This window comes from Sminthopsis crassicaudata, chromosome 3 (genome assembly GCF_048593235.1).
Source record: "Sminthopsis crassicaudata isolate SCR6 chromosome 3, ASM4859323v1, whole genome shotgun sequence".
Classification (NCBI taxonomy): domain Eukaryota; kingdom Metazoa; phylum Chordata; class Mammalia; order Dasyuromorphia; family Dasyuridae; genus Sminthopsis; species Sminthopsis crassicaudata.
Window position 1 is genome coordinate 606,616,181 of NC_133619.1, and position 26,453 is coordinate 606,642,633.

Consider the following 26,453-nt stretch of genomic DNA (forward strand, 5'->3'; position numbering starts at 1 on the left):
AACAGAAGACAGGGAAGGCGGCTTTCCCTGAAGGCTGTCTTCCATTATTGAAAAAAAGGCTTTCCTGTGGAATCACAGAAGGACCTTAGAGATCATCTAGTCTAACCTCATTTTACAGATGAGAGAAGTGAGCCCCGGAGAGGGGACTGGCTCGTCCAAGGGGCCAGACAAAAGATCCAAAGTCAGCTACTTTTCTATGTCATCCTTAGACTTGCTCTGCTGGACCTTAGTCATTGCTTGAAGAAATGGGTGGAAACCACAGAGAGGCAGATTGCAATGCAACCTAAGAGAAGCTTTCTAAGACATTTCCATCTGTCCCCAAATGTCCTTCTGCCAGAGCTACCCCAGCCCTGGAGGTCTTCAAGCAGACTTGTGATAAGCTAGGAACGTTAGAGAGGAATTCTTGGCTCAGGTAAAGAGTGGCCCCAGAGTTCCCTCCCAAGGTTGGCCAAGGTTTAATCCGCACTGAAGCCGGGCTGGGGCCCGGGCCAGCAGGGTTCAGGTCTCCTGACTCCCAGGCCAGTCTAGGAGCATTTCGTTTGAAGTCACTTTCCCTCCCAGGCCAGATGCCCTGGGCTGGCCCCAGGACTGCTGAGTCAAGGCTTTCTACTCCCTCCTTCACTGAGGGGGATGCCCTTCACAAAAAGAGCCCAGAGAGAGGGCAACAATGAACCCACTGTTCAAAGGCCCCTCAAATATCCTGGGGACATGGCTGTAGGATTACTGTACTCCCACAAATAGCTGTTTTTTATAGCAGGACAAAAATGACAATCTGGGGTATATTTAGAAAGGACATTTAAAAAGTCAAGGGCTCCTCTCCTTCCCAGACTAAGCCCTACAATTTTTAACTAAAAATAAATTGGTTATTGGGTTGGGTTGTTTATTTATTAAACATAAAACCTAAAACAAGTTGGTAAAAATTCTGTCCCTCCCGCCAGGTCCTTCTGATGTACAAGAGGCAGTATAGCTCAATGAGGAGAGAATTGGATTCAAGAGCCAGAGGACTTGGGGTCCCATCCCAGTTCTGCCACTTGACTATATAGATCTGATCAAGTACCTTTTATGCCTCAGTTTCCTACTCTGTATAACACTAATACTAATAACTACCTATCTCACAGGAGCTTTGTGAAGATCAAAGACATCATCACCATCACCACCTGATTTCTCTTGTCCCCTCTACTCACGCTTTCAATCAATAATGGGACAGGGAGAGGACCTAGGATTTTAATGACAAAAGTGAACTTCCCGGGAGGAAATTCCCTTTACCCTTGTAAGATAGCATCTTCTCTGCACTTGGAAGTAAAGTAACTTATCCTCCTACAACAATCAAGGCTGAGATGTGTGTGTGTGGGGGTGACTAAGAAGGGTTCCACATTAGAATTATTCCCTTTTCTGAACATACTGATTTCTGAAAATACAAATATTTATAGAGAATTTAGAGATTTGCATATTACATGAATAACTTCATCTGATCCTATTAATGATCGGTTTTCTAAGGCAGGTTACAGGTGTTATCTCTACATTTTACAGATGAGTAAACTGAGGCTCAGAGTGTTTAAGTCCACTGTCATGTAATTAGTCAGTATTGGAGTAAGACTTTGAACTAAGATCTTTCTGATTTTAAGTCCAATCTCACTCCAGAACACCAAGATCAGAACCAAGGGAATTGGAGAACGACGAATCTTTGCATTTGTAATGGACTGAAAAGAGTACCTGAGATTGAATTCAAGAGCCAGGTTCTGTTTTCCAGAGTAACAACTTTGGAGAATGGGTGGGACGGGATGCCCAAGGCCCAAATGGAAGCCTTCACTCCTCTCACTTGTGAGGTGTCAAGGGAAACACTGACCCCCCCACTTTCTTGAGAGGCTGGCACTTCTGAGCTAGAAGCAGCCACTCTGCATCTTGGGTTTCTACCTAGGATTTTGTTCTTGTATGAAATTTGTGGAAAGGAGGAAATATCTCAAGGCTGCTGTTGGTTTATTGAACCATCAAACTGTACCTTCCTCCTCATAACAGCTTATTCTAGGGTGCATCAGGGAGCAGCCCTCCCCTGCCCTCCCCTCCAAGTTGTATAATCAGTGAAAGATCAATGTGAGTCGTGGGAAGGCTACAGGGGAGAGTGGGAGAGCCTTGACTCCAGAATTAGGTGACTAAAGGTGGAATCCCAGATCAATCATTTCCTAGATGTAAAGTCTCAGCATTTCTCTGAGCCTCAGTTTCTGTACTGTAAAATGGAGACAGTAAAACTTATATCATCCATCTTGACAGCGGTGTGAGGAATACTTTTTGTAAACCATAAAATGCTACACAAAAGTGAGCTATTATTATAGATCAGAGGGGTAGGGGGAAATGTGGGGATGGGTGAAGAAATATCTGCATGGCAGCTGGAACAAGAATGGAGAAAATGAATTTCTGTCTCAGTTCTTCAGCTCTCTCTAATAAAGACACACTCTTGGAGACTGATGTTGGGGTTCTGGTCCTGAGCTCAGGAGAAAGCTCTTTTATCAACTTGTCTCTCTTGATGCTTTCTCTAGATTTGGAATTAGGGGTGTTTGGATTCGCTGCCTTCTGTCCACGGACATAACTTACCTAAGGAGTTAGTTATATTTAATTAGCCCAGGCCCACAGGCCATTCCCTGAGCACAGAGCTCCCAGGAAAAACTGCCTGGATGAACCATTTGGACAGATGCTCTTTTTTTGAGGGCTCTCATTATCTTGCACTCAGTATTTGAAATAATTTAATTGTTCTTGTCCTGGTTCAGCCATAAATTCAAACTCATCATGTGACCTTCTCTAGATCTCATTTTCCTGTGAGACAAGGCATTTATCCTCCCTCTGCCTCAGTTTTCTCATCTGTAACAAGAGATGGATGTATCAGACAATCTATTGAGGTTCTTCTCAGCCCTTTGGGATCCCACGGCCCTCCTCTATAAATGAGAAGATTGGGCTAGATAGTTCGCAAGGATGCAGTCAGTTCTAGCATTGCTCTAAATTTCTCTATTTTAGTTCTCTTCCAACTCAGATTGTTCACAAGGTCTCCTCCCTGCCCAGCTCTGCTCTTCCAGATTGAATATTTTATGGTCAAATGCTTTTTTTTTTTTTTTTTTTTTTTTTTTTTCAGTTTCGGTGCTTTATCATCCAAGAAGTGGAACAGATATTCTACATTCTATCACTGTACATTATAAAGTCCCATCTGCCTCCAGCCTTTCGGGATTCATCATCCCTTTGAACTAGCTACGAGATCAGGGAGGAAGGAGAACATAAATGTTAATACATATCCCACATAGCTTGCCACTGCTTCAGTGTTAGGGGGTCACAAGAGTTAGGTTTGTAACTAGGGGATAAAAGAGGTTGTTAGGGCTTGTCCCCAGCTCCAATCAATATAGAAAGCTTTACACAAGCTCTGCCAGAAATCTGGCTCTCCATTTCCCCCTTATCAGTGAGGGCCCGTCTGGATGGAGCTGGAGATCTGGCTGAGGACCCCGGAGGGATTTTCTCTGGTCATCGATTCTCCATGTGGATGTCGACGGGGATAAACGTGACGGCGGTGGGCTGGCTGACGCTGTTGTTGCTGGGATGGCCCGTGGTAGATGTTGGGGCAGTGGGCTTAGGGCTCTTGGGTTCCAATTCCCGTCTCATTCTCATTTTTCTGTAACAAATAACATTGAGGATTCACAACAGAAACTACAGCTGACACCAGGAGGGCATAAAATGTGGGTGATTATTAAAAACTTGTAAAAAAAATCATTAATTGTCCTCCTACAGAGTTAGCAGAACTGGATTTAAATCATCGTTTGGTTGAAATTTTCAATTTTTCCCATTGGTGAATTCCTCCTGGAATTTGTGGAGGGGCTAAGGTTAGTTTTTACTTCCTTCCCAACCATGTTCTTGTCTTAAAAACCCTGTCTCTGCTTCTGCCTCATTCTGGAACTTCCCTCAGGACCTAGAGCCCCCCGCACCCTAGAATATCCACCCACTTCCCAACCTAAGGCCCACCCCCTTCCCTACTGAAGAGATCCATCGGGAACCTCCATTTTGTGGAAGGGTCCAAGTCAACCCTCATTTACCCTCTGGCCCTGATTCTGACTTCCAGGCCTCAAAACCATTCCCCCCCACCCCACGTCAACTGCCAGCCTCAGGAGGTAGTGACTTTTCTCTCATGGATCCCCTCAGACAAATACTGAATGGCTCCTTCTTGGGATTACTGTACAATCTCTTTTAACGATGGGCAGATTAGAGGATCCCTAAGGCTCCTTCCATTCCGTGACATCCCCACTGGTACCTGTTGTACATTTTTAGCAAGATGAGCACCACGGTGAAGATGACAATGACTCCAACCACAATGGCTGCTACGATGGCTCCCGAACCTGCCTCAAAGGGGGGAGAGAAGGCAATGAGAAGCCAGTGATTGGCAAAGTCAGGGCTAGAACCCAGCCTTGCCCCACACAAAGCTCCGGCCAAACCAGGATGGTCTCTGCCCCTAGAACACACCCTGGACTTTCCCACCTCCATGCCTTATTCATGCTGTTCCCTGTTGTATTCACTCACATCTTTGTTGTTGTCCAATAACTACTAATCATAAATCCTTATGCTCAGGGCTGGAGAAGACTGGAAGATAAATAAAACTTGATTCCTACCTGGGAGGTGAAATTACCTTCCTGAAGTCATTGGCTACTGACTCCATAAGGGAACTAACTCCTTCTCTTTAAGATGACCTCCCAAGCTTGGTTATGGTATTCCAGTATATCCATCTTCACTGCCTCTTCAAAAAGCTTAAGATGGTCATTCATGACATGTTTTCCCTGGGCCCCTGTGGACTCAGGGAAAGTCATCTTTTTGCTCAAATATACAATCTGGTTATAAAGATATAAATCTCATGTAGAAACAAGGACAGCCAAGTGAGGAGAGATCCTTTCAGGGAGCACGCTCAGGAAGGCCGTATCCCAGAAGGGGCTGAGACTGGGGGTGACTGCCAAGGGCAACCCAGAAGGCTAGTGGTTATTGACAGATATATCAAAGGGGAAGGGGAAGGAAGATAATGTGACAAAATCAATGCTTAGAGGTATATAGGATAAGGTTCAAGGGAGGGAAGGTAGAATTTCCTAATTCATCTTTTTCCACAATTTTCTCTACACATTTTATAACTGGACAGACTGGACGGACAGAACAAACATGGTTCCCAGCTAATGTGTCAGATATGAACTCAGGTTTTCCTGACTTCAAAGCTGCTTCTCTTTATACATGTAAATGCATATGTATATATATATATATATATATATATATATATACACACACACACACACTATACATATACAGCATACATGTACTAGTAAATGTTTAATGGCTGGCTCTTCCCAATATGTGCCATATACACTTCTAAGTTTATATAATTAATACTTTCCCATCACTTTTCTTTTCTTTTCTTTTGGAGGGAGACAATTAGAGTTAACTAGCTTGCTCAGGGTCACACTGCTGGATTTAATTCAGTTCCTTCTGATTTCAGGGACAGTGCTCTATCCACTGTACCACCAGCTGCCCCCACTTTCTTATATTTAGACAACCTTACAATAGATCAAATCTACCCTGATTCCCAGAATTTGCCCAATAGTCTCTCCTATAATGGCTCCAGCACATCTCTGTGCTATGATGATATATGATAACCCTTATCATATAATATGAGGCAGTCCAGCCAAGAGTGAGTGTCTGATCCGGCTTGTACTAGACTATAAGCTCCATGATATAAACTTGATATCTCCCTTGACTCTACATACTGTAGGTGCTCAATAAATGATTATTCAATGAATGAATGAATGAACACATTTTTGGAGTGACTTGCCTCTTGGCCCAGACCATGGCTACCTCTCTAGAGAACCCCTAGCACCTGGCCCAGTCCCTGGCACCTCACTCAGTCGCCCTTACTCTTATAAAGGAAGTCTTCTGTGGACATCGCGGTCTCATTCCCTGGAAAGCTGGCACCTCCCAGAGGGGCCACCGTGGTCATCTTGGTCTTATCTACAAAGAAAAGTAAATGGGTTAAAAAAAAGCAGACCTCCCTTTAAGCGTAAGCTCCATTGCCCATCTCTTTCCTTTCCCACGAACACCCATGAAAACAAATTCAATTTATCAACAAATATTTATCCAGTGTTTCTTACATGGTAGGTACCAGACCATGGAGATTTTAAGTTCAACACTCATTAAGCGCCTACTGGCACACAGCAAGATAATTGTATAACTGTTTACATATATTGGATTTAACATATATTTTAATATGTATAATACATATTGGATGGCTTGCCCTCTAGAGGAGAGGATGGGGGAAGAGGAGAAAATTTGGAACACAGAGCTATGCAAAGGTCAAGGTTGAAAAATTATCTGTGCATATGTTTTGAAAATAAAAAGCTTTAATTAAAAAAAGGGAAAAAAGAAAATAAAAAGCTTAAAAAATATCAGATCAAAAGGGGAAAAAACATGATAAAGAGAAAAAAAAACCAAGCAAACAGCAATAACAATAACAAAAGATGAAAATACTATGCACTGATCAATATTTGCTCTCCATAGCTCTCTTTTTGAATGCAGATGGCTCTTTCCATCCCAAGTCTATCGGAATTGCCTTGAACCACCTCATTGTTGAAAAGAGTCGAGTCCATCACAGCTGATCATCCCATAGTCTTGTTGTTGTTGTGTACAATGTTCTCTTGGTTCTGCACATTTCATTTAGCATCAGTTCATGCAAGTCTCTCCAGGCTTTTCTGAAATCAGCCTGTTTGTCATTTCTTACAGAACAATCATATTCCATTGCATTCATATGCCATAATTTATTCAGCCATTGAATAGAATAATATATTAAATGTAATAATATAAGTAAAGGTTGGCAAAAACAAGTGATTATAACAGACTGTGATGGCTCTGAATGCCAAGGGCAATGCTTTCACTTCCACAGGTTTGCATCTATGATGAACCTAAATGAATCTCAGAATCTCAGAGATAAACTAGATGAAAAAGAGCTTTTAAAAAAATTCAGAACTCTGGCCAATATGATGATAAATCATGATGCCATGTCCTGCTAAAGAAGTCAGTGATGGATTTAAAATGCAAAGTGAGACAGTCCATTTCTGGACGTGGCATTTGTGTATTTATTTTGCTGGACTTGGTGTATTTTTTATAAGGATATCTCCTTCCCCTCCAAAAAAAACCCTGTTCATTTGGAAGAAAGATAATAAATCCTTCCCAAACTAAATAACTAGCTAAATAAAAAAGATATAAAATCAAGACTCAGAATCCTAGATTTTTATTCCTGCCTCAATTCCTCCTATTGTAAACCCAGGAATGTTTCATTATTTAGTGCTTAACACACTTTGGGTCCTTGAAAAGAGATAATAAAAGATATCTTTTCTCTCATGGTAGAAAGATGGGGGGGTCACCAGGGCAGAAAGTGGCCTCTATATTAGCTAGTTTGCTTAATTGGTTTTCTTTGTAATAAGGGAGGATTCAGTCTGGAGGCGGTGGGGGTGGGAAATGAATGTGTTATCAAGACAAAAGGCCTCTATAAAATGCCTTAAAAAAAAAAAAAAAAGAATTCTGTCTTAGAATAATCAAACTTGGGTCTCCTGTCTTGCCCAAGGTTTTTTCCCAAGCTATCCAGGCAGCCTCTGCAATTTTACACAAAAATGCAAAGAATTGTTCTGGATGATTTAAAAAACAACAACAAGAAAAGGGAAAACAAGTTTGGATCCAGTGACTTCTCTGGTGTGGACATATAAGTGTCAAAGGGAAAAAGGCATTTTATCAAAGTGCTGAACATAGCAAGATTCCAAGGGACATACTGGTCAGTCGCTGCAAAATCTCATCACAACCACAATCCCGTCACTCCATCTTGGAGGGTGTATAAGAGGCTGGATGGACCTAAGTGGGGAGGTAACTCCAGCAGGAATGGTTCAACTCTGTGGGAACATATGTGGAGTGGACACCACATGGAGAGGAAAGACAGCAATGGAAGCCCCTCCACCAGCACAGAGGGGACGAGGGGAGCCTAGGGAGCCTCAAAGGCATAGAATTGCCAGGTGACATTCCTGAACTGCCCAGGATTACATCAATTTTCTGATTGGTTAAAGACTAAACCATGTGGATTCCAAGTCATAAAATGTCAGAGCTAGGAGGCCCTTAGAACCCAGGATGTCAGAGCTGGGAGGGCCCTTAGAACCCAGGAGGTCAGATCTGGGAGGGCCCTTAGAACCCAGGATGTCAGAGCTGGGAGGGCCCTTAGAACCCAGGATGTCAGAGCTGGGAGGGCCCTTAGAACCCAGGATGTCAGAGCTGGGAGGGCCCTTAGAACCCAGGAGGTCAGATCTGGGAGGGCCCTTAGAACCCAGGATGTCAGAGCTGAGAGGGCCCTTAGAACCCAGGAGGTCAGAGCTGAGAGGGCCCTTAGAACCCAGGATGTCAGAGCTGGGAGGGCCCTTAGAACCCAGGATGTCAGAGCTGGGAGGGCCCTTAGAACCCAGGATGTCAGATCTGGGAGGGCCCTTAGAACCCAGGATGTCAGAGCTGAGAGGGCCCTTAGAACCCAGGAGGTCAGAGCTGGGAGGGCCCTTAGAACCCAGGAGGTCAGATCTGGGAGGGCCCTTAGAACCCAGGATGTCAGAGCTGAGAGGGCCCTTAGAACCCAGGAGGTCAGAGCAGGGAGGGCCCTTAGAACCCAGGATGTCAGAGCTGGGAGGGCCCTTAGAACCCAGGATGTCAGAGCTGGGAGGGCCCTTAGAACCCAGGATGTCAGATCTGGGAGGGCCCTTAGAACCCAGGATGTCAGAGCTGAGAGGGCCCTTAGAACCCAGGAGGTCAGAGCAGGGAGGGCCCTTAGAACCCAGGAGGTCAGAGCTGGGAGGGCCCTTAGGACCCAGGATGTCAGAGCTGAGAGGGCCCTTAGAACCCAGGAGGTCAGAGCTGAGAGGGCCCTTAGAACCCGGGATGTCAGAGCTGGGAGGACCCTTAGAACATGAGATGTCAAAGCTGGGGGGGGGGCCTTAGAACCCAGGATGTTAGAACTGGGAGGGCCTTAGAACCCAAGAGATCAGAGCTGAGAAGGATCTTATCAATTATCTGGGCCACTTCTTCCCCACTCCTTATTTGTTTATTTGTTTGTTTGTTTTAAAGAGGAGAAAATTGAGCCCAGTCTGCCCATAGTCAGTGGGGAAAGGACCTGCCCATAGTCAATGACTTAGAGGCAAAGGTAGAACTAGAGCCTGAGGTTCTCAGACCTGCCTGGTAAATTTTTGCTTAAAGTCTTCTGGGGAAGGGAAACTTATGTTCTGCTATTTCTCTTGGACTTCCCCATCTGGAATTAACGACCTGTGTGGTCTTAGAGCGCTTAGTCTTTCCCGGCCTCAGTTCCCTCATTTGTAAAATGGTGGGCAGACAGCCTCTGAGTTCTGTTCCTCTGGTGTTTCTATAATGTCCCAGTGATCTCTCCCAGAACAAAGGCAGGAAGGAAATGAATGTTCATAAGGTGCCAACTATGTGCCAGGAACCAAGCTAAGCACTTTACTCTTATTCCCTTTTGATCCTCACACCATCCTTAAGAAGCAGATGCTATTATTATCTCTATTTTAGCCAGGGAAGTGACTTACATAGGTAAGTGGAGTAAGTGTGTGAGAGTAGATTTAAATTCAGCTCTTCCTGATTCCAGGCCCAGTCTCTGCATGCACCACAGATGTACTAAAAACTGAATCCAATACTCTAGAACTTGTCTAAGGCAGGGAGAATAGAAGGACATTCACCTCCTTCGCATGACTCCAGATCTCTTCTTAATGCAATTTCAGATCACTCTCATTTTCTTGGCTGTCATATGGAACCATTGACTCATAGGGAACTTGCCTTATACTTAAACCTCTTCAGATGGCCTTACCATGCCTCCCACATTTTTTTTTTTTATCCTCATGAGTACAATTTAAAAAGTTAGATCTAAGACTCTTACATTTATGCATACTAAATTTCATGTTATGATTTTAGACTGTCAAGTCTTTGTGATCCTGACTATGTTCTAAGCTATCTTTGATATGCAGGATACCCATGTCTTTACTCAGCCCACTGATAAATATATTTTTTCACATTTTAATATTATTTTATTTTTCCAAATACTTGCAAAACCTTATGTTTCCAAAATTTTCTCCCTCTCTTCTCTCCTCCCCTCTTCAAAACAGCAAGCAATCTGATATAGGTTAAATATGTACAGTTCCTATAAACATATTTCCATATTCACTAAGCTGTGCAAGCTGATACAGCATATGGCCAAACGCAGACCCCTGGGACACTCTACTGAAGACTTTCTAAGTTGGCAATGATCTTGTCTGGGACTCCTGACTCTGATGAAGTCACAAATTTGATCATAATACAAATCCTGTGAATATTTTTCATGCACCTGCTGTCTCTTCCAGTGGATTGATCTCCCAGCTCTTTGAGGACAGGGCTTTTTTCATTTTTATATCTCCACTGTCCAGCACCTAGCAGGCATTAAATGAGCTGGAGAAGGAAATGGCAAACCATTCCAGTAGTTCTGCTAGAAAAATCTGAAATGGGGTCATAAAGAGTCAGATGTGGGCAGCTAGGGGGTGCAGTAGAGAGAGCACCAGCCCTGAAGTCAGGAGGACCCGAGTTCAAATCTGATCTCAGACACTTACCACTTCCTAGCTGTGTGACCCTGGGTAAGTCACTTAACCCCAGCCTCAGGGGGAAAAAAAGAGTCAAATGTGACTGAAAAACCTTTAACCAACAAGCCAATCCCCATCACAAATCAAGCACGAGCTATAGATGGACTGCTCTCTATGGTTTGCTGAAAAGGGCCCATCCAGCTTCAAGTGGTCACTAACGGGGTAGCTTCTCTAGTTAAACTGAGGTTTGTTAAAAATCTTGGCTTCCAAAGGCCAAGGACTCTTACTGCAAACAGGGAGCCTATCCAGGACCATCTCCAGTCATCCTGAGCTATATCTTGGGCCTGAATCCAGATGGCTCTGGAGGAGAGAATGGAGCTGGTAACTTTGAGCTTGCATGTCTCGGCATCACCTTCCTGATGTCACAGGTCTCTTTGAAAACGAAGGACAAACAATAAAAACCATGGAAAGAGCCTCAAATTGGAGACAGAAGACCCAGGTTCAAATCCCAGCTCTTCTATTGATGTGCTGTGTGATATTAGGCAAGCCCCGTAACCACTCTGGGCTTTAATTCCCTAGTCTGTGAAATAAAGGCCCTGGGCAAGGCCCTCTCTGGTTCTAATTTGCTGATCTGAGGAGAGCTTGACAAATCCTATAGCAGTCCGAATAACCTTGTAAGATACAAACATAAGCAGCCACAAGGTCTCATAGAGTAAATGCCAAATGAGTGGAATAGAGACCAAGGGGGCCAGGTCCGTGGGCCGGGGCTGCCTATGCCCAACCAGAACTGGAATGTGACCTAGAGCTTCCAGTAGCCTGTTTGTCTTTTGGCCACGTGTCAACATTCCTGCTCCCAAGAATCCCTGGTCCCTCGGAACCCGCCCCACTAAATATGCACCAGACTGGACGGCCATCCTCCTCCGTAGTGAAAGAGACTGATGAAAACAATATAGCATGGAGAAACCTGGCATGTGGGCCGGTCTGCCCCCACTGAATGCCTTCTTTGTTTAACCCTGGCCTGGTTACGGTAACATGACCCTCCCCTCTCGAGTGGGGGCCTGGTACCCTAGAGAAAAAACACTGAATCGAATGCTTCTGGAGCCCAGGTAACATAGGAGAACGTTTCATTACCCCTCCCCACCCCCTCACTGTACCCTGGACTGCGTGGTACAGAAACAGCCCTAGAATGGGGATCTTTCATCTACCACGAACTTGTTCAGGGACTTGGGCTAAGCGATTTCCTTTTTCTGGGCCTCAGCCTACCTTCTTTATACAAGCAGGGGCTTTTTAGAGATTTTCTCCAAGGATCCCTCCAGCCCTAACTCTTTTAGTTCTCCTATCTCTTCTGGTCCTAAGAACCCACACTCCTAGGACAACTTTCTTTCCCTTTAAAAAATGTTCTTGCTTCCCTCAATCCCAGCTCTCCCATTCAAACACTGAGTGTTCTCCATCACAAATCATGAACACTGGAACTATTTGGTCCCAACTTAATCTTAGGTTCTTTTTTCCCAGGTGGAGACCACTGGAAACTTGGGCATAAGCCAGAGACAACATCCCTCTGAGAAGGGATGGCTTCTCAAAGTTGTCCTTAGAGGCGAGCATGGAGCCCTCTGTGAATCCATGGGGAGACACCATAGAACTCCACCTCTGTCTCACCATCTTCATGCTCCCCTAATTGTTCTGAGAATTCTGGGTGGGAGACATCCACCAGTTGCTTAGGCATTTCCTTTTTTTACCCCCCCCCCAAGGCAATTATAACTAAATGACTTGCCTAGATAAATGTTCAGTGTCTGAGGTCACATTTGAATTCAGGTTCTCCTAACTGCAGCATTGATGCTCTATCCACTGTGTCAGCTAACTGCCTTATTGCTAGCTATTTCCAAAGGACACTTTTTAATTTCTCAGGGATGCTGCCTCTCAACAATGTCAGTAAAACTACATACTTTGACTTACAGCTCTCCCTTCAACTCCTACCACCTCAAACTGGATCACAGGCTCCCGTTTCCCGTTTGTCTTTCCACATATTCCCCTCCCCCCAATTCCCAACATACGTTGCACACTTAATATAGGTTTGTTTATTGATCGGTTCTTGCCATCACCCAGAGCTCTAAGAATATTGTACTGGATTGATCTTTAAAGTAGCTTTCTGTTTTTAAGCCAATCTTATAATCCAATATTGGGACTGTTTCTTTATAGTTCAAGGATGGTTGGTGGTTAATGACTTCAGTCAGAAGCTGTAAACCCCATGACTCGAGGATACTGTTATTGAGTCATTTTTCAATCATGTGTGACTCTTCATAACCCTATTTGAGTGTTTATGTGCTTTGATTTCTTAGCTAGGTTACAAACACTTCAAGGAGAAGGATTATATTTTAGAACTTTTTATATTCTTCAGAAAAAAACCAAAAAATCAAAACCAAAGAGTGGGCAGAGAGTTTGGCCTTAGAATGAGAAAGACCTGGGGTCGAGTCTCATCTCTGAGACATATTGCCCAAGTGACTCCAGGAAAGCCACATAATCTTTCCATGCTCTAGGCAACTTTCTGCATCTGGAAATATTACAGTTGGTGCTGACCTGCATTGTTAGAGGGAATTCTCTGTTCCAGGAGCTCCCTCTGAGGATAAAATCGTGGATTCAATCGCTGCCCAATAATTTCTTGCACTGCCCATAGGATCCAAAGCTGAAAGAAACCCTAAAGGTGGGTCATGTAGAGAGGTGTGTAATTATACAGAACAAGCAATAGTTTTGATATGATTTCATTTTCAATCAGCAATGATAAGGTTTTTGTTTCTACTAATACGAGGCTGGCTGGAACATCTGGTCTTGACCAGATGAAACCGGACTACGCTGGTTTCCCGATGTTTAGTTAAGTCTCTGTTAGTCCAGTGCTGGATTTCGTGTCAAACACATGTGTTCCACTGCTCTCTTTTGTTGTTTGTTTAATTTTGTGGTTTTGAGGAATGGATGGATATTACTACAAAGAAGCATGCCAAAGTTGTAACTCTTTTAAAAAGAGCACATTTCAATCACTGTTACTGCTCAGGCTATTAATGTAAGCATTAAATGCTCACATTTAAAGGATCATTCAAACAGGATCAATCACACCTAACTGAAAAGGAAAGTTCAGGAAAAAACAAAAATACCAATAAGAACCAACAAACTGGGACAGGTAGGTGATGCAGCGGTGCAGACTCAGGAGGAACTGAGTCCAAATATGGTTTCAGACATTTGACATTTACTAGCTTACGACCTTGGATAAATCACTTAACCCCAGTTTGCTATGAAAAAGCAAAAAGGAAGCAACAAAGTATTGCTGCTAAATAGCCTAATTAATCCTCAGAAAACAAGCAAAGATTTTCAGAGCAACTCTGCAGCTAGAGAGAATGAAATTTATTCATCTACAATACAGTATATATAGTCTTCTTGAAATTGGAAATTTATTTGGAGGACTAGCTAAAAAAAGCTGCCTAAATATTGCTAAGAAAAAAACAACATTTTTCGTGGCAAGACAATAAAAGTACTGGATGATTGAGAATTGGAAAAATATAATTTTTATTGGAGAAACTCACTTTTTCATTCCCCAAACCATTATCAGAAGTCTAAGTAGGCTCATAAGACCTAGGCATCTTCATAAAGCTCCATAAAACACTCACTCAAAATGTTATTTCTGTTTTTAGCTTCTAAGGTGCCTGGAAGTCTTGTCCTTATTAAATGATGGTGAATTTTGATAAATATATTAATATAATGAGAAATAAGATTATTCTGAAGTTGCAGATATTGCAAAATGGAGATGGAATGTTGCAACGTGCTCTTATCCCATGCCATACAACATGAAAGGTTAGAAATGTATCTAAGAGATGGAGATAAACAATGCTTTAATAGCCTTGAAGCTCAACTTATTGAAACCCCACTGAAAACTTAAAGGCTGGATAATCAAGGCTAGATCTGCAAAAGTGAAATACTTGTCAAAAGTAAATTTTATACCCTGTGTGATAAAAGTATGGATTTCCCAATGAAAAATTTAGACCATGGATCAAATTCTTCTGATCTCAACTGCAAATTGTGCAAAATAAGTGCAGAAAAAGACGACATGTTATATATTAAAAACTTTTTTTCAAGGTGTAAAAGATTTCAGTTGATTGTGTACATCCATAAATTTAACTATTTTAATTTGTTCCAAGTAATGGGCATAAAACCATAGTCCAACCTCATCATTTAACAGATGATGAAATAAATCTTGAGAAGCAAAAGAACCCACCTAAAGTCATATTTGTAATCAGTGTCCCAGCTGGGATTCCTCTACGGTAATAGATGGCCTCTCATCCATTTTCCTTGATTTTCTATCTGAATTCTACAGGGTTATTGGGGGAGGGGAACCCTAATGAGTCAAGGTCCAATTCAACCAGACTAGGTTGCTCTATTGCTCAAAAACTAACCCATAATGCCTCTCCCCACCCACATCCCCCAATCTTCTCAGTCTCAGCACAGTCCAAAGAAGGAACTGTGAGAGGGAAATCTATTCTCTATCCCCATTTTCTAGAGGAAGAAGCTAAGGCACAGAGAAGGGATGCAGTTTGGGTATTGGGTTACGATATTACAAGTTAGAATGATCAGTTAAGTTCTTTATAGTGAAGGGCTGGAATTTCTGTTCTTGAGGTTGGCTAAATAGGGGATGGACATGTCCTTGGCCACATACCAGCCCATGCTGCCCTGCTGCTGCTGGTGCTAGAACTAGAACTCCCCTGGTTGGTGAGAACCCGTGATATCCAGCCAGCATACATGAAGAAGAGGTCATTGTCCCTGCCCTCAAGTAGCTTACAGTTTAGCTGGGGAGCAAGACATAAATACATTAGAAGTCAAATGAATTCTGTGTAAGAGATGAGTAAAAGTTCAGAAAACAAATCAGAAGGTGCTATGTGATTAACTGTCTAGTGATGGGTATAGATAATGTCAGAGATGAAAAATCACTTTGCCCTGGGCTGGTCAGAGAAGGCTTCTAGGAGAAGCTAACTAAGCTGGACCCTAAAGGCCTCCAAAAGGTCAGCTAAATGGAGAAGGGGAGTACAGGCCAGAAGAGGAGCCCTGGCTTGGCTAAAGTACTTAGATTTAGCCAGAGGACCCGACTGGAATCCTGATTCTGTGGTCTCTGGTTTTCACAGAGGACCCTGACATCAGGGAAGTGATACCATGACATGCAGGTGAGCTGGATTTAAGCGAGGGAAGGCTGGGCAAGGGCACCTGCCTCACTTTCCCCTCCAGAGCCATTTGGTCCAGTGGACAGATAAAGATCACTTACTGGCTGGAGAACTTAAAGAACTTAACTTGCTCAGGTCTCAGTAGAGGCCAAAATGTAATAACATTAGGTCTCTTTATGCGCAAAATCTTTGTTCCCTTGACCCATTTTAGTTAAAGGGAGAATTGTGAACCCAAATCTGGAATCAGAAAGATATGTATGTATGTAGGAGACAGTGAGACCTTCTGTTTGTGAGCCCGTGGTCTGAGAGTCAGAACACCTGGGAAGACTGCTGTGTGACCTTCAGTAAAGCCATTTTCTCTCTATGGACCTCAGTTTTCTCCAGTACGGAATAAGAGGATATGGACTCAGTGAGCTTTGAGATCCCTGCTAGCTCTAACAACCTACAAGATCAGCTATTTTGTGATTTTTCCAGTCTTCCTGTTTGGGATGTGGCCCTTAGCCTCTCTAGGGAGTGCTTTACATGCCCCTTATCCCAGAAGTAACAACATCCCCTTTCCCCGTCCTGCCCATCCCCTGTCTTCCTGCTCCAAGACCCCAGACTCCAGAGGAGATGGGAGTTGGGGGAAACAAGCACAGCTGCTCAAGAGAGCTGGGGGCAAGCTCCAGCAGCCAGGAGCCACAGCTGGCTCTCAGCCAGTCACAATAGCTCCAGAGACACACTGGGATGCTTGTTTGGGTGACTAAGTTCCATTTAAAAACTCTCTCCCCCCTTCTGCCTCCCCTTTTCCCTCTTCCCCTTGCCCTGCCCTTCCCCCACCATTCCCTTCCCTTCCCCCCACTTTCTCCCTCTCCTTTTCTCCTCTTCCCCTCTCTCTCTTCTCTGTCTCTCTGTCTCTCTCTCTGTGCCTCTGTCTCTCTCTCTCTCTCTCTCTCTCTCTCTCTCTCTCTCTCTCTCTCTCTCTGTGCCTCTGTCTCTGTCTCTCTCTCTGTGTCTCTCTCTCTGTCTCTCTCTGTCTCTCTCTCTCTCTGTCTCTCTGTCTCTGTCTCTCTCTGTCTCTCTCTCTGTCTCTGTCTCTGTCTCTGTCTCTGTCTCTCCCTCCCTCCCTCCCTCCCTCTTTCCCTCTCCCTCTGTCTCTCCCTCTCCCTCTGTCTCTCCCTCTCTCTGTCTCTCCCTCTCTCTGTCTCTCCCTCTCTCTGTCTCTCCCTCTCTCTGTCTCTCTCTCTGTCTCTCTCTCTGTGTCTGTGTCTCTCTCTGTCTCTCTGTCTCTCTGTCTCTCTGTCTCTCTCTCTCTCTCTCTCTCTCTCTCTCTCTCTCTCTCTCTTTTCTTTCCTTCTTTCCCGTATGACTTCAAGCCATCATGTTTTTCACTGTCTGGTTGAAAGCTGAAAATGGTTGGTGTCTGGGCCTGGAGAAAGCCCTCAATTTTCCAACTAACAATGTAACAAAAATCCAAATTTCTATACCTAATGAATTTTACATTTTCCTACATTTCAGTGTACAATTCCCAGAATTTTACATTTCCCAATCTGCCTTGGAGGTCTACTGCACTAGTATTATTATGAGAGCAAGAAAGCAAGACTTGGAGTCAAGAGAGACTTGAGTATAAATCAAACCTTTAAATACTAGCTTTTTGTCCAACTTACCCTCTCTCAGCTTCAGTTTCCTCATTTGTCATATGAAAATAATAATAACACTTCTAGGGCTCTACTTTATGGACTCTTTGTGAGGATCAAGTGAAATAATGAGAGGAAGCTATGTAGCTTATAGTTGATAGAGCGCTGGATTTGAAATCAGAAAGATCTGAATTTGAATTCTGCCTTACATACTTCCTAGCTGTTTGACCTTGGGCAAATCATATAAACCTCCCTCAAACTCCAGTTTCCTTATCTAGGAAATGGAGACAATAACCTCACAGGGTGTAGTGAAGATAACATGGGATATGATGTGTTTGCAAAGTGCTTGGCAAGTCTCAAAATAGGACTTGAATTAAATTATTATTATTATCTAAAGTATTTAACAAATCTTAAATCATTATGGCAATTATAATTATACCCATTTGACAGACTGGAAAGTTGCCTCAAATAATTCTACAACCTGTCAGATTTAGACTCCAAACCTGACTCCAAGTCCATTGCATTCTCTTCACTCATTGTAATAGGAAACTCTCAGAAAGGGCATCTTTATTAAGAAAGAAGGATGCTCCTGGCAGTCTTCCTCATCTTTACTTCTCTACTTTCTTCCTTTGGTAAGTAGATGTACCTCTGTTTCCCAGTCTGTAAAATGAGGAGGAAGGATGGATTTCCCAGCTTCACGAGGCTGGGAAAGACCAAGTAGATTGTGAACTTAAAGACCTCTGGACTAGGAGACATAAAGCTCTTCATCCATTTTGTCACTCTTAGTTGTTCAGTCATTTCAATCATGTTCAATTCTTCAAGACTCTATTGAGGGTTTTCTTAACAAAGATATGGGAATGGTTTGCCATTTCCTTCTCCAACTCATTTTACAGATTAGGAAACTGAGTCAAACAGGGTAAAGTACCTTGCTCAGAGTCACACAGATAAGAAGGGCAGATTTGAACTTGGGAAGATGTGTCTTCCTCATTACAGGCTGCATTCTGCCCTTTATCTCTCTAAACAGGTTATTACTCCTCCTCCTCAGGCAGGATCAAAGTTTCTGTAGTTTCTGTGTCTCAGAGAGGTTACTATTTCAAAAACTTGTTAAAAAACACGGATTTTTTGGGCCCAAGAAGAAAATCTACTCTGCTTCAGCCTCACAAAGCTTCCTAGATGAAATTCAGAGTTCAAGGTTATGGAATATTATTGTTTTGTAAGAAATGACCAGCAGGAGGAATACAGAGAGGCTTGGAGAGACTTACATCAACTGATGCTGAGTGAAATGAACAGAACCAGAAGATCGCTGTACACTTCAATACTGTATGAAGATGTATTCTGATGGAAGTGGAAATCTTCAACATAAAGAAGATCCAACTCACTTCCAGTTGATCAATGATGGACAGAAATAACTATACCCAGAGAAGGAACACTGGGAAGCGAATGTAAATTGTTAGCACTACTGTCTATCTACCCAGGTTACTTCAGATGCAAGAATGGACTTTATGAACTACTGAGTCCAGTGCTGAGGGTACCATAGGCACTCACTAAGCTCTGTCTGCTGCATTCCCACAATCCAGTATGGGTGACTGTAATAAAATTAATAGGATTTTAGACTTGCATTAAATGCCATTAAATTAAACTAAATTGTAGTAGAACCAGTAAAATCCTGAAGAAAAGGACAAGTTATATGTGTGAGATAAAGTAAATGTGAGCCTGTGGAGTGAGAGTCAAAGGCTAAGAAAAAGAAAGTGTGAAAAAAAGCATAGAATCTCCAAGTAGAAAGTTTGCTTAGTAGCCTTCTGGTCCAACCTTAACCTCAACATCCCCAACAAATGGTCATCTAGCTTCTCTTTACATGAAGGCCTCTAGTGACAGGGAATTCACAGCCTTCTCAGGGAGCCCATTCTACTTTCAAAGAACTTTGATATTTCAAAAATAGTTTCATTAAAAAGATTTTCATTAACTCAGATTTAAATTTTCCTAGCTGAAACATCTACTTGTTGCTCTGTAATTTCACATCATGCAAAATAAAACTAATCACTTTCTAGGTGCTCTCCTTCAAGTGAATGCCTTTTTTTTTGGCACTTAGCACAATTCCTGGCACAGAGCAGAGAAGGTTCTTTTTCTTTTTTTAATAAAGCTTTTTATTTTTAAAACATATGCATGGATAATTTGACATCATTAACCCTTGTGTAGCCTTGTATTTCAGATTTCCCCCTCCTTCTCCCCACCTCCTCCCCCAGATGGCAAACAATTCAATAGATGTTAAACATGTTAAAATAGATATTAAATCCAATATGTATAATCATATTTATACAATTCTCTTGCTGTACAAGAGAAGTCAGATCCAAAAAAGAAAGTAAATGAGCAAGAAAACAAAATGCAAGGGAACGCCAATAAAGACAGTGAGAATGTTATATTGTGATCCACACTCAGTTCCCACAGTCCTCACAGAGAAGGTTCTTAATAAACGTTTCTTGATCCTGACTCCCTCTGACGCAACATCTAGAACTGAACACAGTACTCTAACTGTGGCCTAATAAGATAGATCAGAGTAGGACTAACATCTCTTATTTCTACCTAAACTTGGCATCTCTTAGTAAAGCCCCAGAACATATTAGTGTTTTACTGGTTGCCACTATTGACTCATTAAACTTTCAACCCACTAAAACTCCCAGAGCTTTCTCAGTCAAGCAGAAATCCTGCTGTGTAGCTTCCATTTATATAGGTGAAGTTGATTTTTTGAATTCAACTATAACTCCTTATATTGAGCCTTATTAAATTTCACCTCATTTGACTTGGTCCTGCAAAGATCTTGAGCTATCCTCCACAATTTTGGGTCATCTGCTATTATCTGAGTCAGGCAAAAATTCGGTTAGAGCAGAGTCACATACAGATCCTTGAAGCATTCTCCTTCCTTCCAAGATAGGGTATTCATTTACCCTAGTGTGGGTCTAGCCATTCCAATTAAGTCTGACCAGTCACACTGTTGTCTAGCCCTAAGATTCTTTTTTTTTTTTAAATTGCGAATTTATTTATTTTTAATTAAAGCTTTTTATTTTTCAAAACATATGTGTGGACAATTCTTCAACATTCCCCTCTACTTCTCCCATGCCCTCCCCTAGATTAGCCCTAAGATTCTTAAACTGTGGTTGTCAATCTCATATAGGTTCTCATAATTGAACGTGGGAGGACATAAAATTATGAGTTATTATCAGTAGATGTCTGATTTGTATACTTGTTTTCTATATCTATATACTTGGGGTCATGTAAAAATTTCTTGGGTAAAAAGGGGTCATGAGTAGAAAAAGTTTAAAAAACCCTGGTCTAGCTCATAATGGAAGGAAGGAAGGAAGGAAGAAAAAGAGAGCGGGAGGGAGAGAGGAAAGAAAGAAAAAAGAAATAAAGAACATTAATTCGGTATTCACTATGTGTCGGGTACTATAATGAGCACTCAAACTACAACTATAAGGGGAAAAATAGATGGTTGCTACCATCAAGGAGCTTACATTCCACTGGGGATGGTGGAAGGATGCTGAAAGGGGGGCGATGATCAGTGTGAGGTAAAGTGGAAAAGTCTGAAGAATCAGGAGTGGAGTTGAGAGAAAAGTGTTTGTGGATGGCCGGGACATTTCCTTAAACGGTGATTCTAGATAGGAAGTCATCACTTGGGGTAGGGGAGAAAGTGAAGGGAGGAGCTATTCGGGGTGATAAGGCTGCTGCAACAAGGTAGCTGCTGCGGTGAATCCAGGCCCTAACTAGGTACTGAATTTCTTCAATAAGGGACACCAGTGCTTAGCCTTTGCAAGACCCATTTTCAACAATGCTATCTTGGAAAATGGTGAGAAACTCCCACCTGTTAGAGAGGTCCCTTCTAGCAATATCAGCATCCTCAATGGCAGCAAGGGTAGGGAAGGGTCCCCACTATGGGGCTTGATCATCATAAGAATTTTCTAATGATGAGTTGTTCATCCCAAAGTGGTTACCTTGGGAAGTAGTGAGCTCCCTGTCTCTGAAGGTCTTCAGGTAAGGATTGGCTGACCATTTATCGGGTGTATCATAGAGAGAATTCTTTTTCAATCTGGCTGGGGCTAAATGGCCTTATAGTCACTTGACCTTTGAGATAATGAGTTTCCAGCCAACCCGGTTTGAAAGCTTTGAGGTGGATACAGAATAGTAGGTCTGAAGTCTGAAGCCTTCTCTCCATGAGTTCAAATTTGACCTCAAACATTTACCTAGCTGTGTGACCCTGGGCCAGTCACTTAACCCTGCCTGCCTCAGTTTCCTACTTTGCAAAATAAACTGGAGAAAGAAATGGCAAACCCTTCTAGTATCTTTGCCAAGGAAACCCCAATGGGGACATGATGATGAAAATGACCGAACAATGAAAAAACATTTCTTTAGGGTCCAGTTCTGACATTCTTTGCCTTCGCCGCCTCCTTGTCCTTATATTAGGACTTGTATTAGGCTTCTTTCGGCCAGGGACTGTCTCATTTTGTCTTTGAATTCCCAGAGACCAGAACAGTGCTTGGTACATAGTAAGCAATGTTTATGGACAGACTGATTGCTCTCTGCCCTCCTCCTGCCTGCTTCCTTCCCCTTCCGCCTCCGACTTCTCATCCTCTGGTTTTGTTACTCTTGTTTTTTAAGTTTCTTCTTTGAGGCTGGAGGGATGCTCGGAGATGGAAGATCAAGTCCCATAAGGTAAGATGGATAAAGCAGCTTCTCAGGGAGATCTGAGGGTGGGAAGAATCCTTTCCAGCCTTGGAGAAGAAACTGGAGGTCCTAGCTGGCACCTGCTTTTTAAAAATGTGTCAAAAGACTTAAAAAAACAAGAGGAAGGATGATTTCTTCCCTTCTCGTTCCTGCCTTGTCAGCTCCTGGTTATGTAACTGCTTCTTTGGGAGGTACCCCTTGGGGGCCTCCAGAAGGCAGAGCCCGGTGGTGACATAGATAAATATTATTCTGCTCTCTGCCCAGGGCTCCGCATTCCCGGCCTGAGCAAACACCACAACCCATAACATTCCCGGGACATCTCTCTCCTGGGGTTTGGGGAAAGGAGGTGGAGTCACATCTTGAGATGCAGACTCTGGCTGTCCCTGCTTTGGGACTTGACCATGAGGATGTCATAGGGCACCAGCTTGCCTCCTGGCTCCCGTCATGTCCCTGCAGGCCAGAGGCACTGGCCCTCCCTTCCCCTGCTTCCTGCCTGCTCTCCCGGGAGCCCATCAAGCCAAAGGGGCCCTTTGGGGAGCTCAGGGACCCCTCAAAGGGGAGGAAAACATCTATTAGGGAATGACTAAACAAGTGATAGTACAGAAAAGTAGCGGAACATTACACAAATATGAAGAATATAGAGAAGCAAGAAAGACGTGTATAGATGCAAAGTGAAGGAAGGAGAGCCAGGAAAAAAAGAGCCATTGTGACTACAATGTAAACAGAAAGAAAAACAACAAAATAATCAAAGATGAATGTTGCCTAACTATAATGAGCAAACAATCCCCAGAGATGAGAGGATACCCCTGCCCTGCAGGGAACACGCCATATAATGGCAGATTTTTTTCAACATTTTGGGGAATTTTTCCTTCTTTTACATTTTGTTATAGGGGATGGTTCTGTAGGGGAGGAGGGGGAGAGAGAGACACAGACACAGACAGAGATACAGAGAGACAAAGACAGAGAGAATAGACATAGAACACAGAGATAGAGACCCAGACACTCACACAGAGACACGGAGTGACACACAAAAGAGAGACAGAGAGATACACACCCAGGGACACAGAGAGACAAAGGGAGAGAAATTCACTAGAGATATAATGTACATAATATAAAACAAAAGATGTCAAAAATATTTTTAGAAAAAAATTAAAATGTGGGACCATCTATAAAGTAATAGATAAATGCCAACCATTAACTAAAAGTACCTGCTCTCCTGGAGCTCCACAGGTCCACTGTACTGTCCATACCTAGGGCTACTCTCCAGGGAGACCAAGAGACCTCTGAGTTTTGTTTTTAGTCATGTCTGACTCTTCCTGACCCCATCTGAGGTGGCAAAGAGACTGAACTGGCTCGCCCTTCTGTTCCCCAGCTCATTTTACAGATAAGGAAACTGAGGCAGGCAGGGTTAAGCGACTTGTCCAGGATCACACAGCCAGTAAGTGTCTGAGATCAGATATACTACACAACCTAGCTGACCTGATCTCTGGGGCAGAGGGAGCAGAAGTTCCTTCCCACCAGCGAGAGCAGCAAAACCTGAGCCCCTGAGACCAAGAAGCAATTCAATTCCAGAGAGAGCCAGAGAATTCTAGTCTCACTGAATGGCAAAATTGGAGAGGGGAGGGAAACCTTAATTCCCCCTCCCCCTCCCCATTTCACAGATAAAGGAACTAAGGTCAAGAAAAGCCAAAGAATCCCAGAGTTAGAAGGCATTTAGAGGCTACTAAGTCTGCCTAATAATCCCCTCTAAGAGATCCAACATTTGCTCAAAGGCCTCCACTGCCTGTGGAGGGAGCCCAGCTCTCAACTAGCAGACTTTTTCAGACATCCACCCATTGCTCTTAGCTTTCCCGTCCAGGACCAGGGGTAATCTAATAATTCCTCATTCACATGACAGCTCCAGAAATACTAAAAAAAAAAAAAAAAAAAAAAAAAAAAAAAAAAAAGTCAGGGCCCCTCCTGAGCTTCTTCTCCAAGCTGACTACCCTAGTTCCTTCCCATGGTCGTCATTCAGCGTGAGCTGCAGCCCCCAGATCCCACATCTGGTTGAGTTCAGAGGCAACTGGGGATGGCTAATTGCTTTTTGAAGCTGGATCTGAGTGCCAGTCTGCCTTTTCTACTTATTCCCTATGTGAACTTGAACAAGTGCAAATTTCTAGACCTCAGTTTATAAAATAAGGAGAGAGAGATGATGAAACGAAAGCTCTCGGCTACCTTTGAATCCAGGATCTTATGAAGCTTTAGCAATAACCTGACTCTTCATTAAGCCCCAGTGAAAAAAGTGTCCCTTTCCTCTGAAAGACTGTATGGAACCATTTATTTATTTGTTTATTTATTTACTCACTCATTTATTTATCTATCTATTCAATTATTCATTTATTTATTCATTCATTTGTTTATTTTATTATTATAGCTTTTTATTGGCAAAACATATGCATGGGTAATTTTTCAGCACTGACCTTGGCAAAACCTTCTGTTCCAAATTTCCCCCTCCTTCCCCACACTCCCTTCCCTTAGACGGCAGGTAGACCCATACATGTTAAATCTGTTAAAGTATATACAATATATTATACTGAAGCACTCATTGAAAGTCAATTATGCTCTGACCTGTACAGGGAGAACATTTAATCCGGGATAAATATACCCTAGTCCTGCCCTCAAGGAGCTTACAATCAGACGAATAAGCAGCAGGGGCCAGAGTCAAACCCAGGACTTCTGACTTCAAGTTTTGTGTTCTCTCCACTCTACACAACCATCCTCAGATCTTCCTCTAGTCCACAGGGGACTCTACAAAGCCTGGCTGGGAACCTGTGGGACATTGGGAGTAGTTTCATCTTATTAATATGTAGAAATTTTAGAACATTTCAAAACTGTTCTAAGCTTGAACTGCCTGAAAATCAGGGTAAATAGCTCCAGGAAAATGAAGCTTAGTTCTCTACTCTGGTGATTCTTTTCTGGGGACTGAGCAAAAATGTCAGACTTTATCCCGAATATCCGAACCAACCAGTTAGCTGTGTGTCTTGATGAATTGTTCCTTCTGGACTTCATATCTTGACTTATAAAATTAGCGAGTTTTATGATATGATCTCTGGAAAGAACCTGAAAACAGAGAATGCCTGTTATAGAAGGGACTTGAGAAGGGCCCTTAGAACACAGAATGAAACAGCTTGGCAGGGTCTTAGAACATAAAATGTCAAAGTTAGATAAGAACTTAGAACAGAGAATGAGAAAGCTAAAAAGAAATCTTGCAACACAGAATGCCAGAGCTGGGGTAGAACCCTTAGAACCCAGAGGTCAGAGCTGGGAGGAGCCCTTAGAACCCAGAGGTCAGAGCTGGGAGGGCCCTTAGAACCCAGAGGTCAGAGCTGGGAGGGCCCTTAGAACCCAGGAGGTCAGAGCTGAGAGGGGCCCTTAGAACCCAGGAGGTCAGAGCTGGGAGGGCCCTTAGAACCCAGAAGGTCAGGGCTGGGAGGGCCCTTAGAACCCAGGAGGTCAGAGCTGGGAGGGTCCTTAGAACCCAGGAGGTCAGAAGAGTTATCAGACATGTATACATATATTGTACTTAACTTATTTAACATGTATTGGTAAACCTGCCATCTGGGGGAAGGGCTGGGGGGAAGGAGGGGAAAAGTTGGAACAAAAGGTTTTGCAATTGTCAATGCTAAAAAATTACCCATGCATATGTGTTGTAAATAAAAAGCTATAATAATAATTAAAAAAAGAGTTGTCAGAACAGGAAGGCTCATCCTGGAGATTGCAGCTCTGATAACTCAGGAGACATTGCTCCTGATCCAGGGCTCAGTTGCTTACGATAAAAGTCTTCACATGAATGATTCTTATTTGGGTCTTTTTGTTTTGTTTTGATTTAGTTGTTTTCATTTTTTAAATTTGAGTGTTACAAAGTCTTGTGAGCTAGATTCTGCTAGCACTTCGACCCCCAAGTTACAGATAAGGTAGCTGAGGACTAAGTTAGTTATACGGCGGCTGTGAGAGCTTGGGCAAGTTCCTCCTTCTCTGAGCTCAATTTCTCTCTGTGTACAAGGATGGGTTGGCTTAGAGACCTCTGAGTCTGAAGTTCTAACCATTATTTTAGGGTCTCGCCCACTCAGGAGGAAACAAATTTGGTTTCTAGGGGTAAGAGACATTTGATCAGACTCTGGATGGAGAAGAGAAAGGAGCTGAGATGGAGGGGGAAAAAAAGACATTTGTTCATTTGATCACCAAAGGAAAAGACAGTCATTCAATCATGGGGGTGGAGTGGGAAGAAGTGCTGTTAGCCCCCA

The 26,453-nt window shown here is 43.0% G+C and overlaps 1 protein-coding gene across 2 annotated transcripts in view; it reads right to left on the minus strand.

Annotated features, from left to right (window-relative positions):
* Positions 1-868: 868 nt before the first annotated feature.
* NCMAP (non-compact myelin associated protein) overlaps positions 869-26,453 on the minus strand; it is a 37,291-nt gene continuing 11,706 nt past the window's right edge. The window contains exons 2-4 of one of the 2 annotated variants that reach the window (XM_074305837.1): positions 5,920-6,012; positions 4,283-4,367; positions 869-3,649 (exon numbers count right to left, since the gene is read on the minus strand). In XM_074305837.1, the coding sequence (XP_074161938.1) occupies positions 3,502-3,649; positions 4,283-4,367; positions 5,920-6,001 (315 nt within the window). In that variant the 5' untranslated portion in view covers positions 6,002-6,012 and the 3' untranslated portion in view covers positions 869-3,501. Of the gene's footprint in view, positions 3,650-4,282; positions 4,372-5,919; positions 6,013-26,453 lie in introns of both variants that reach the window. The other variant, XM_074305838.1, reaches the window with a different exon arrangement.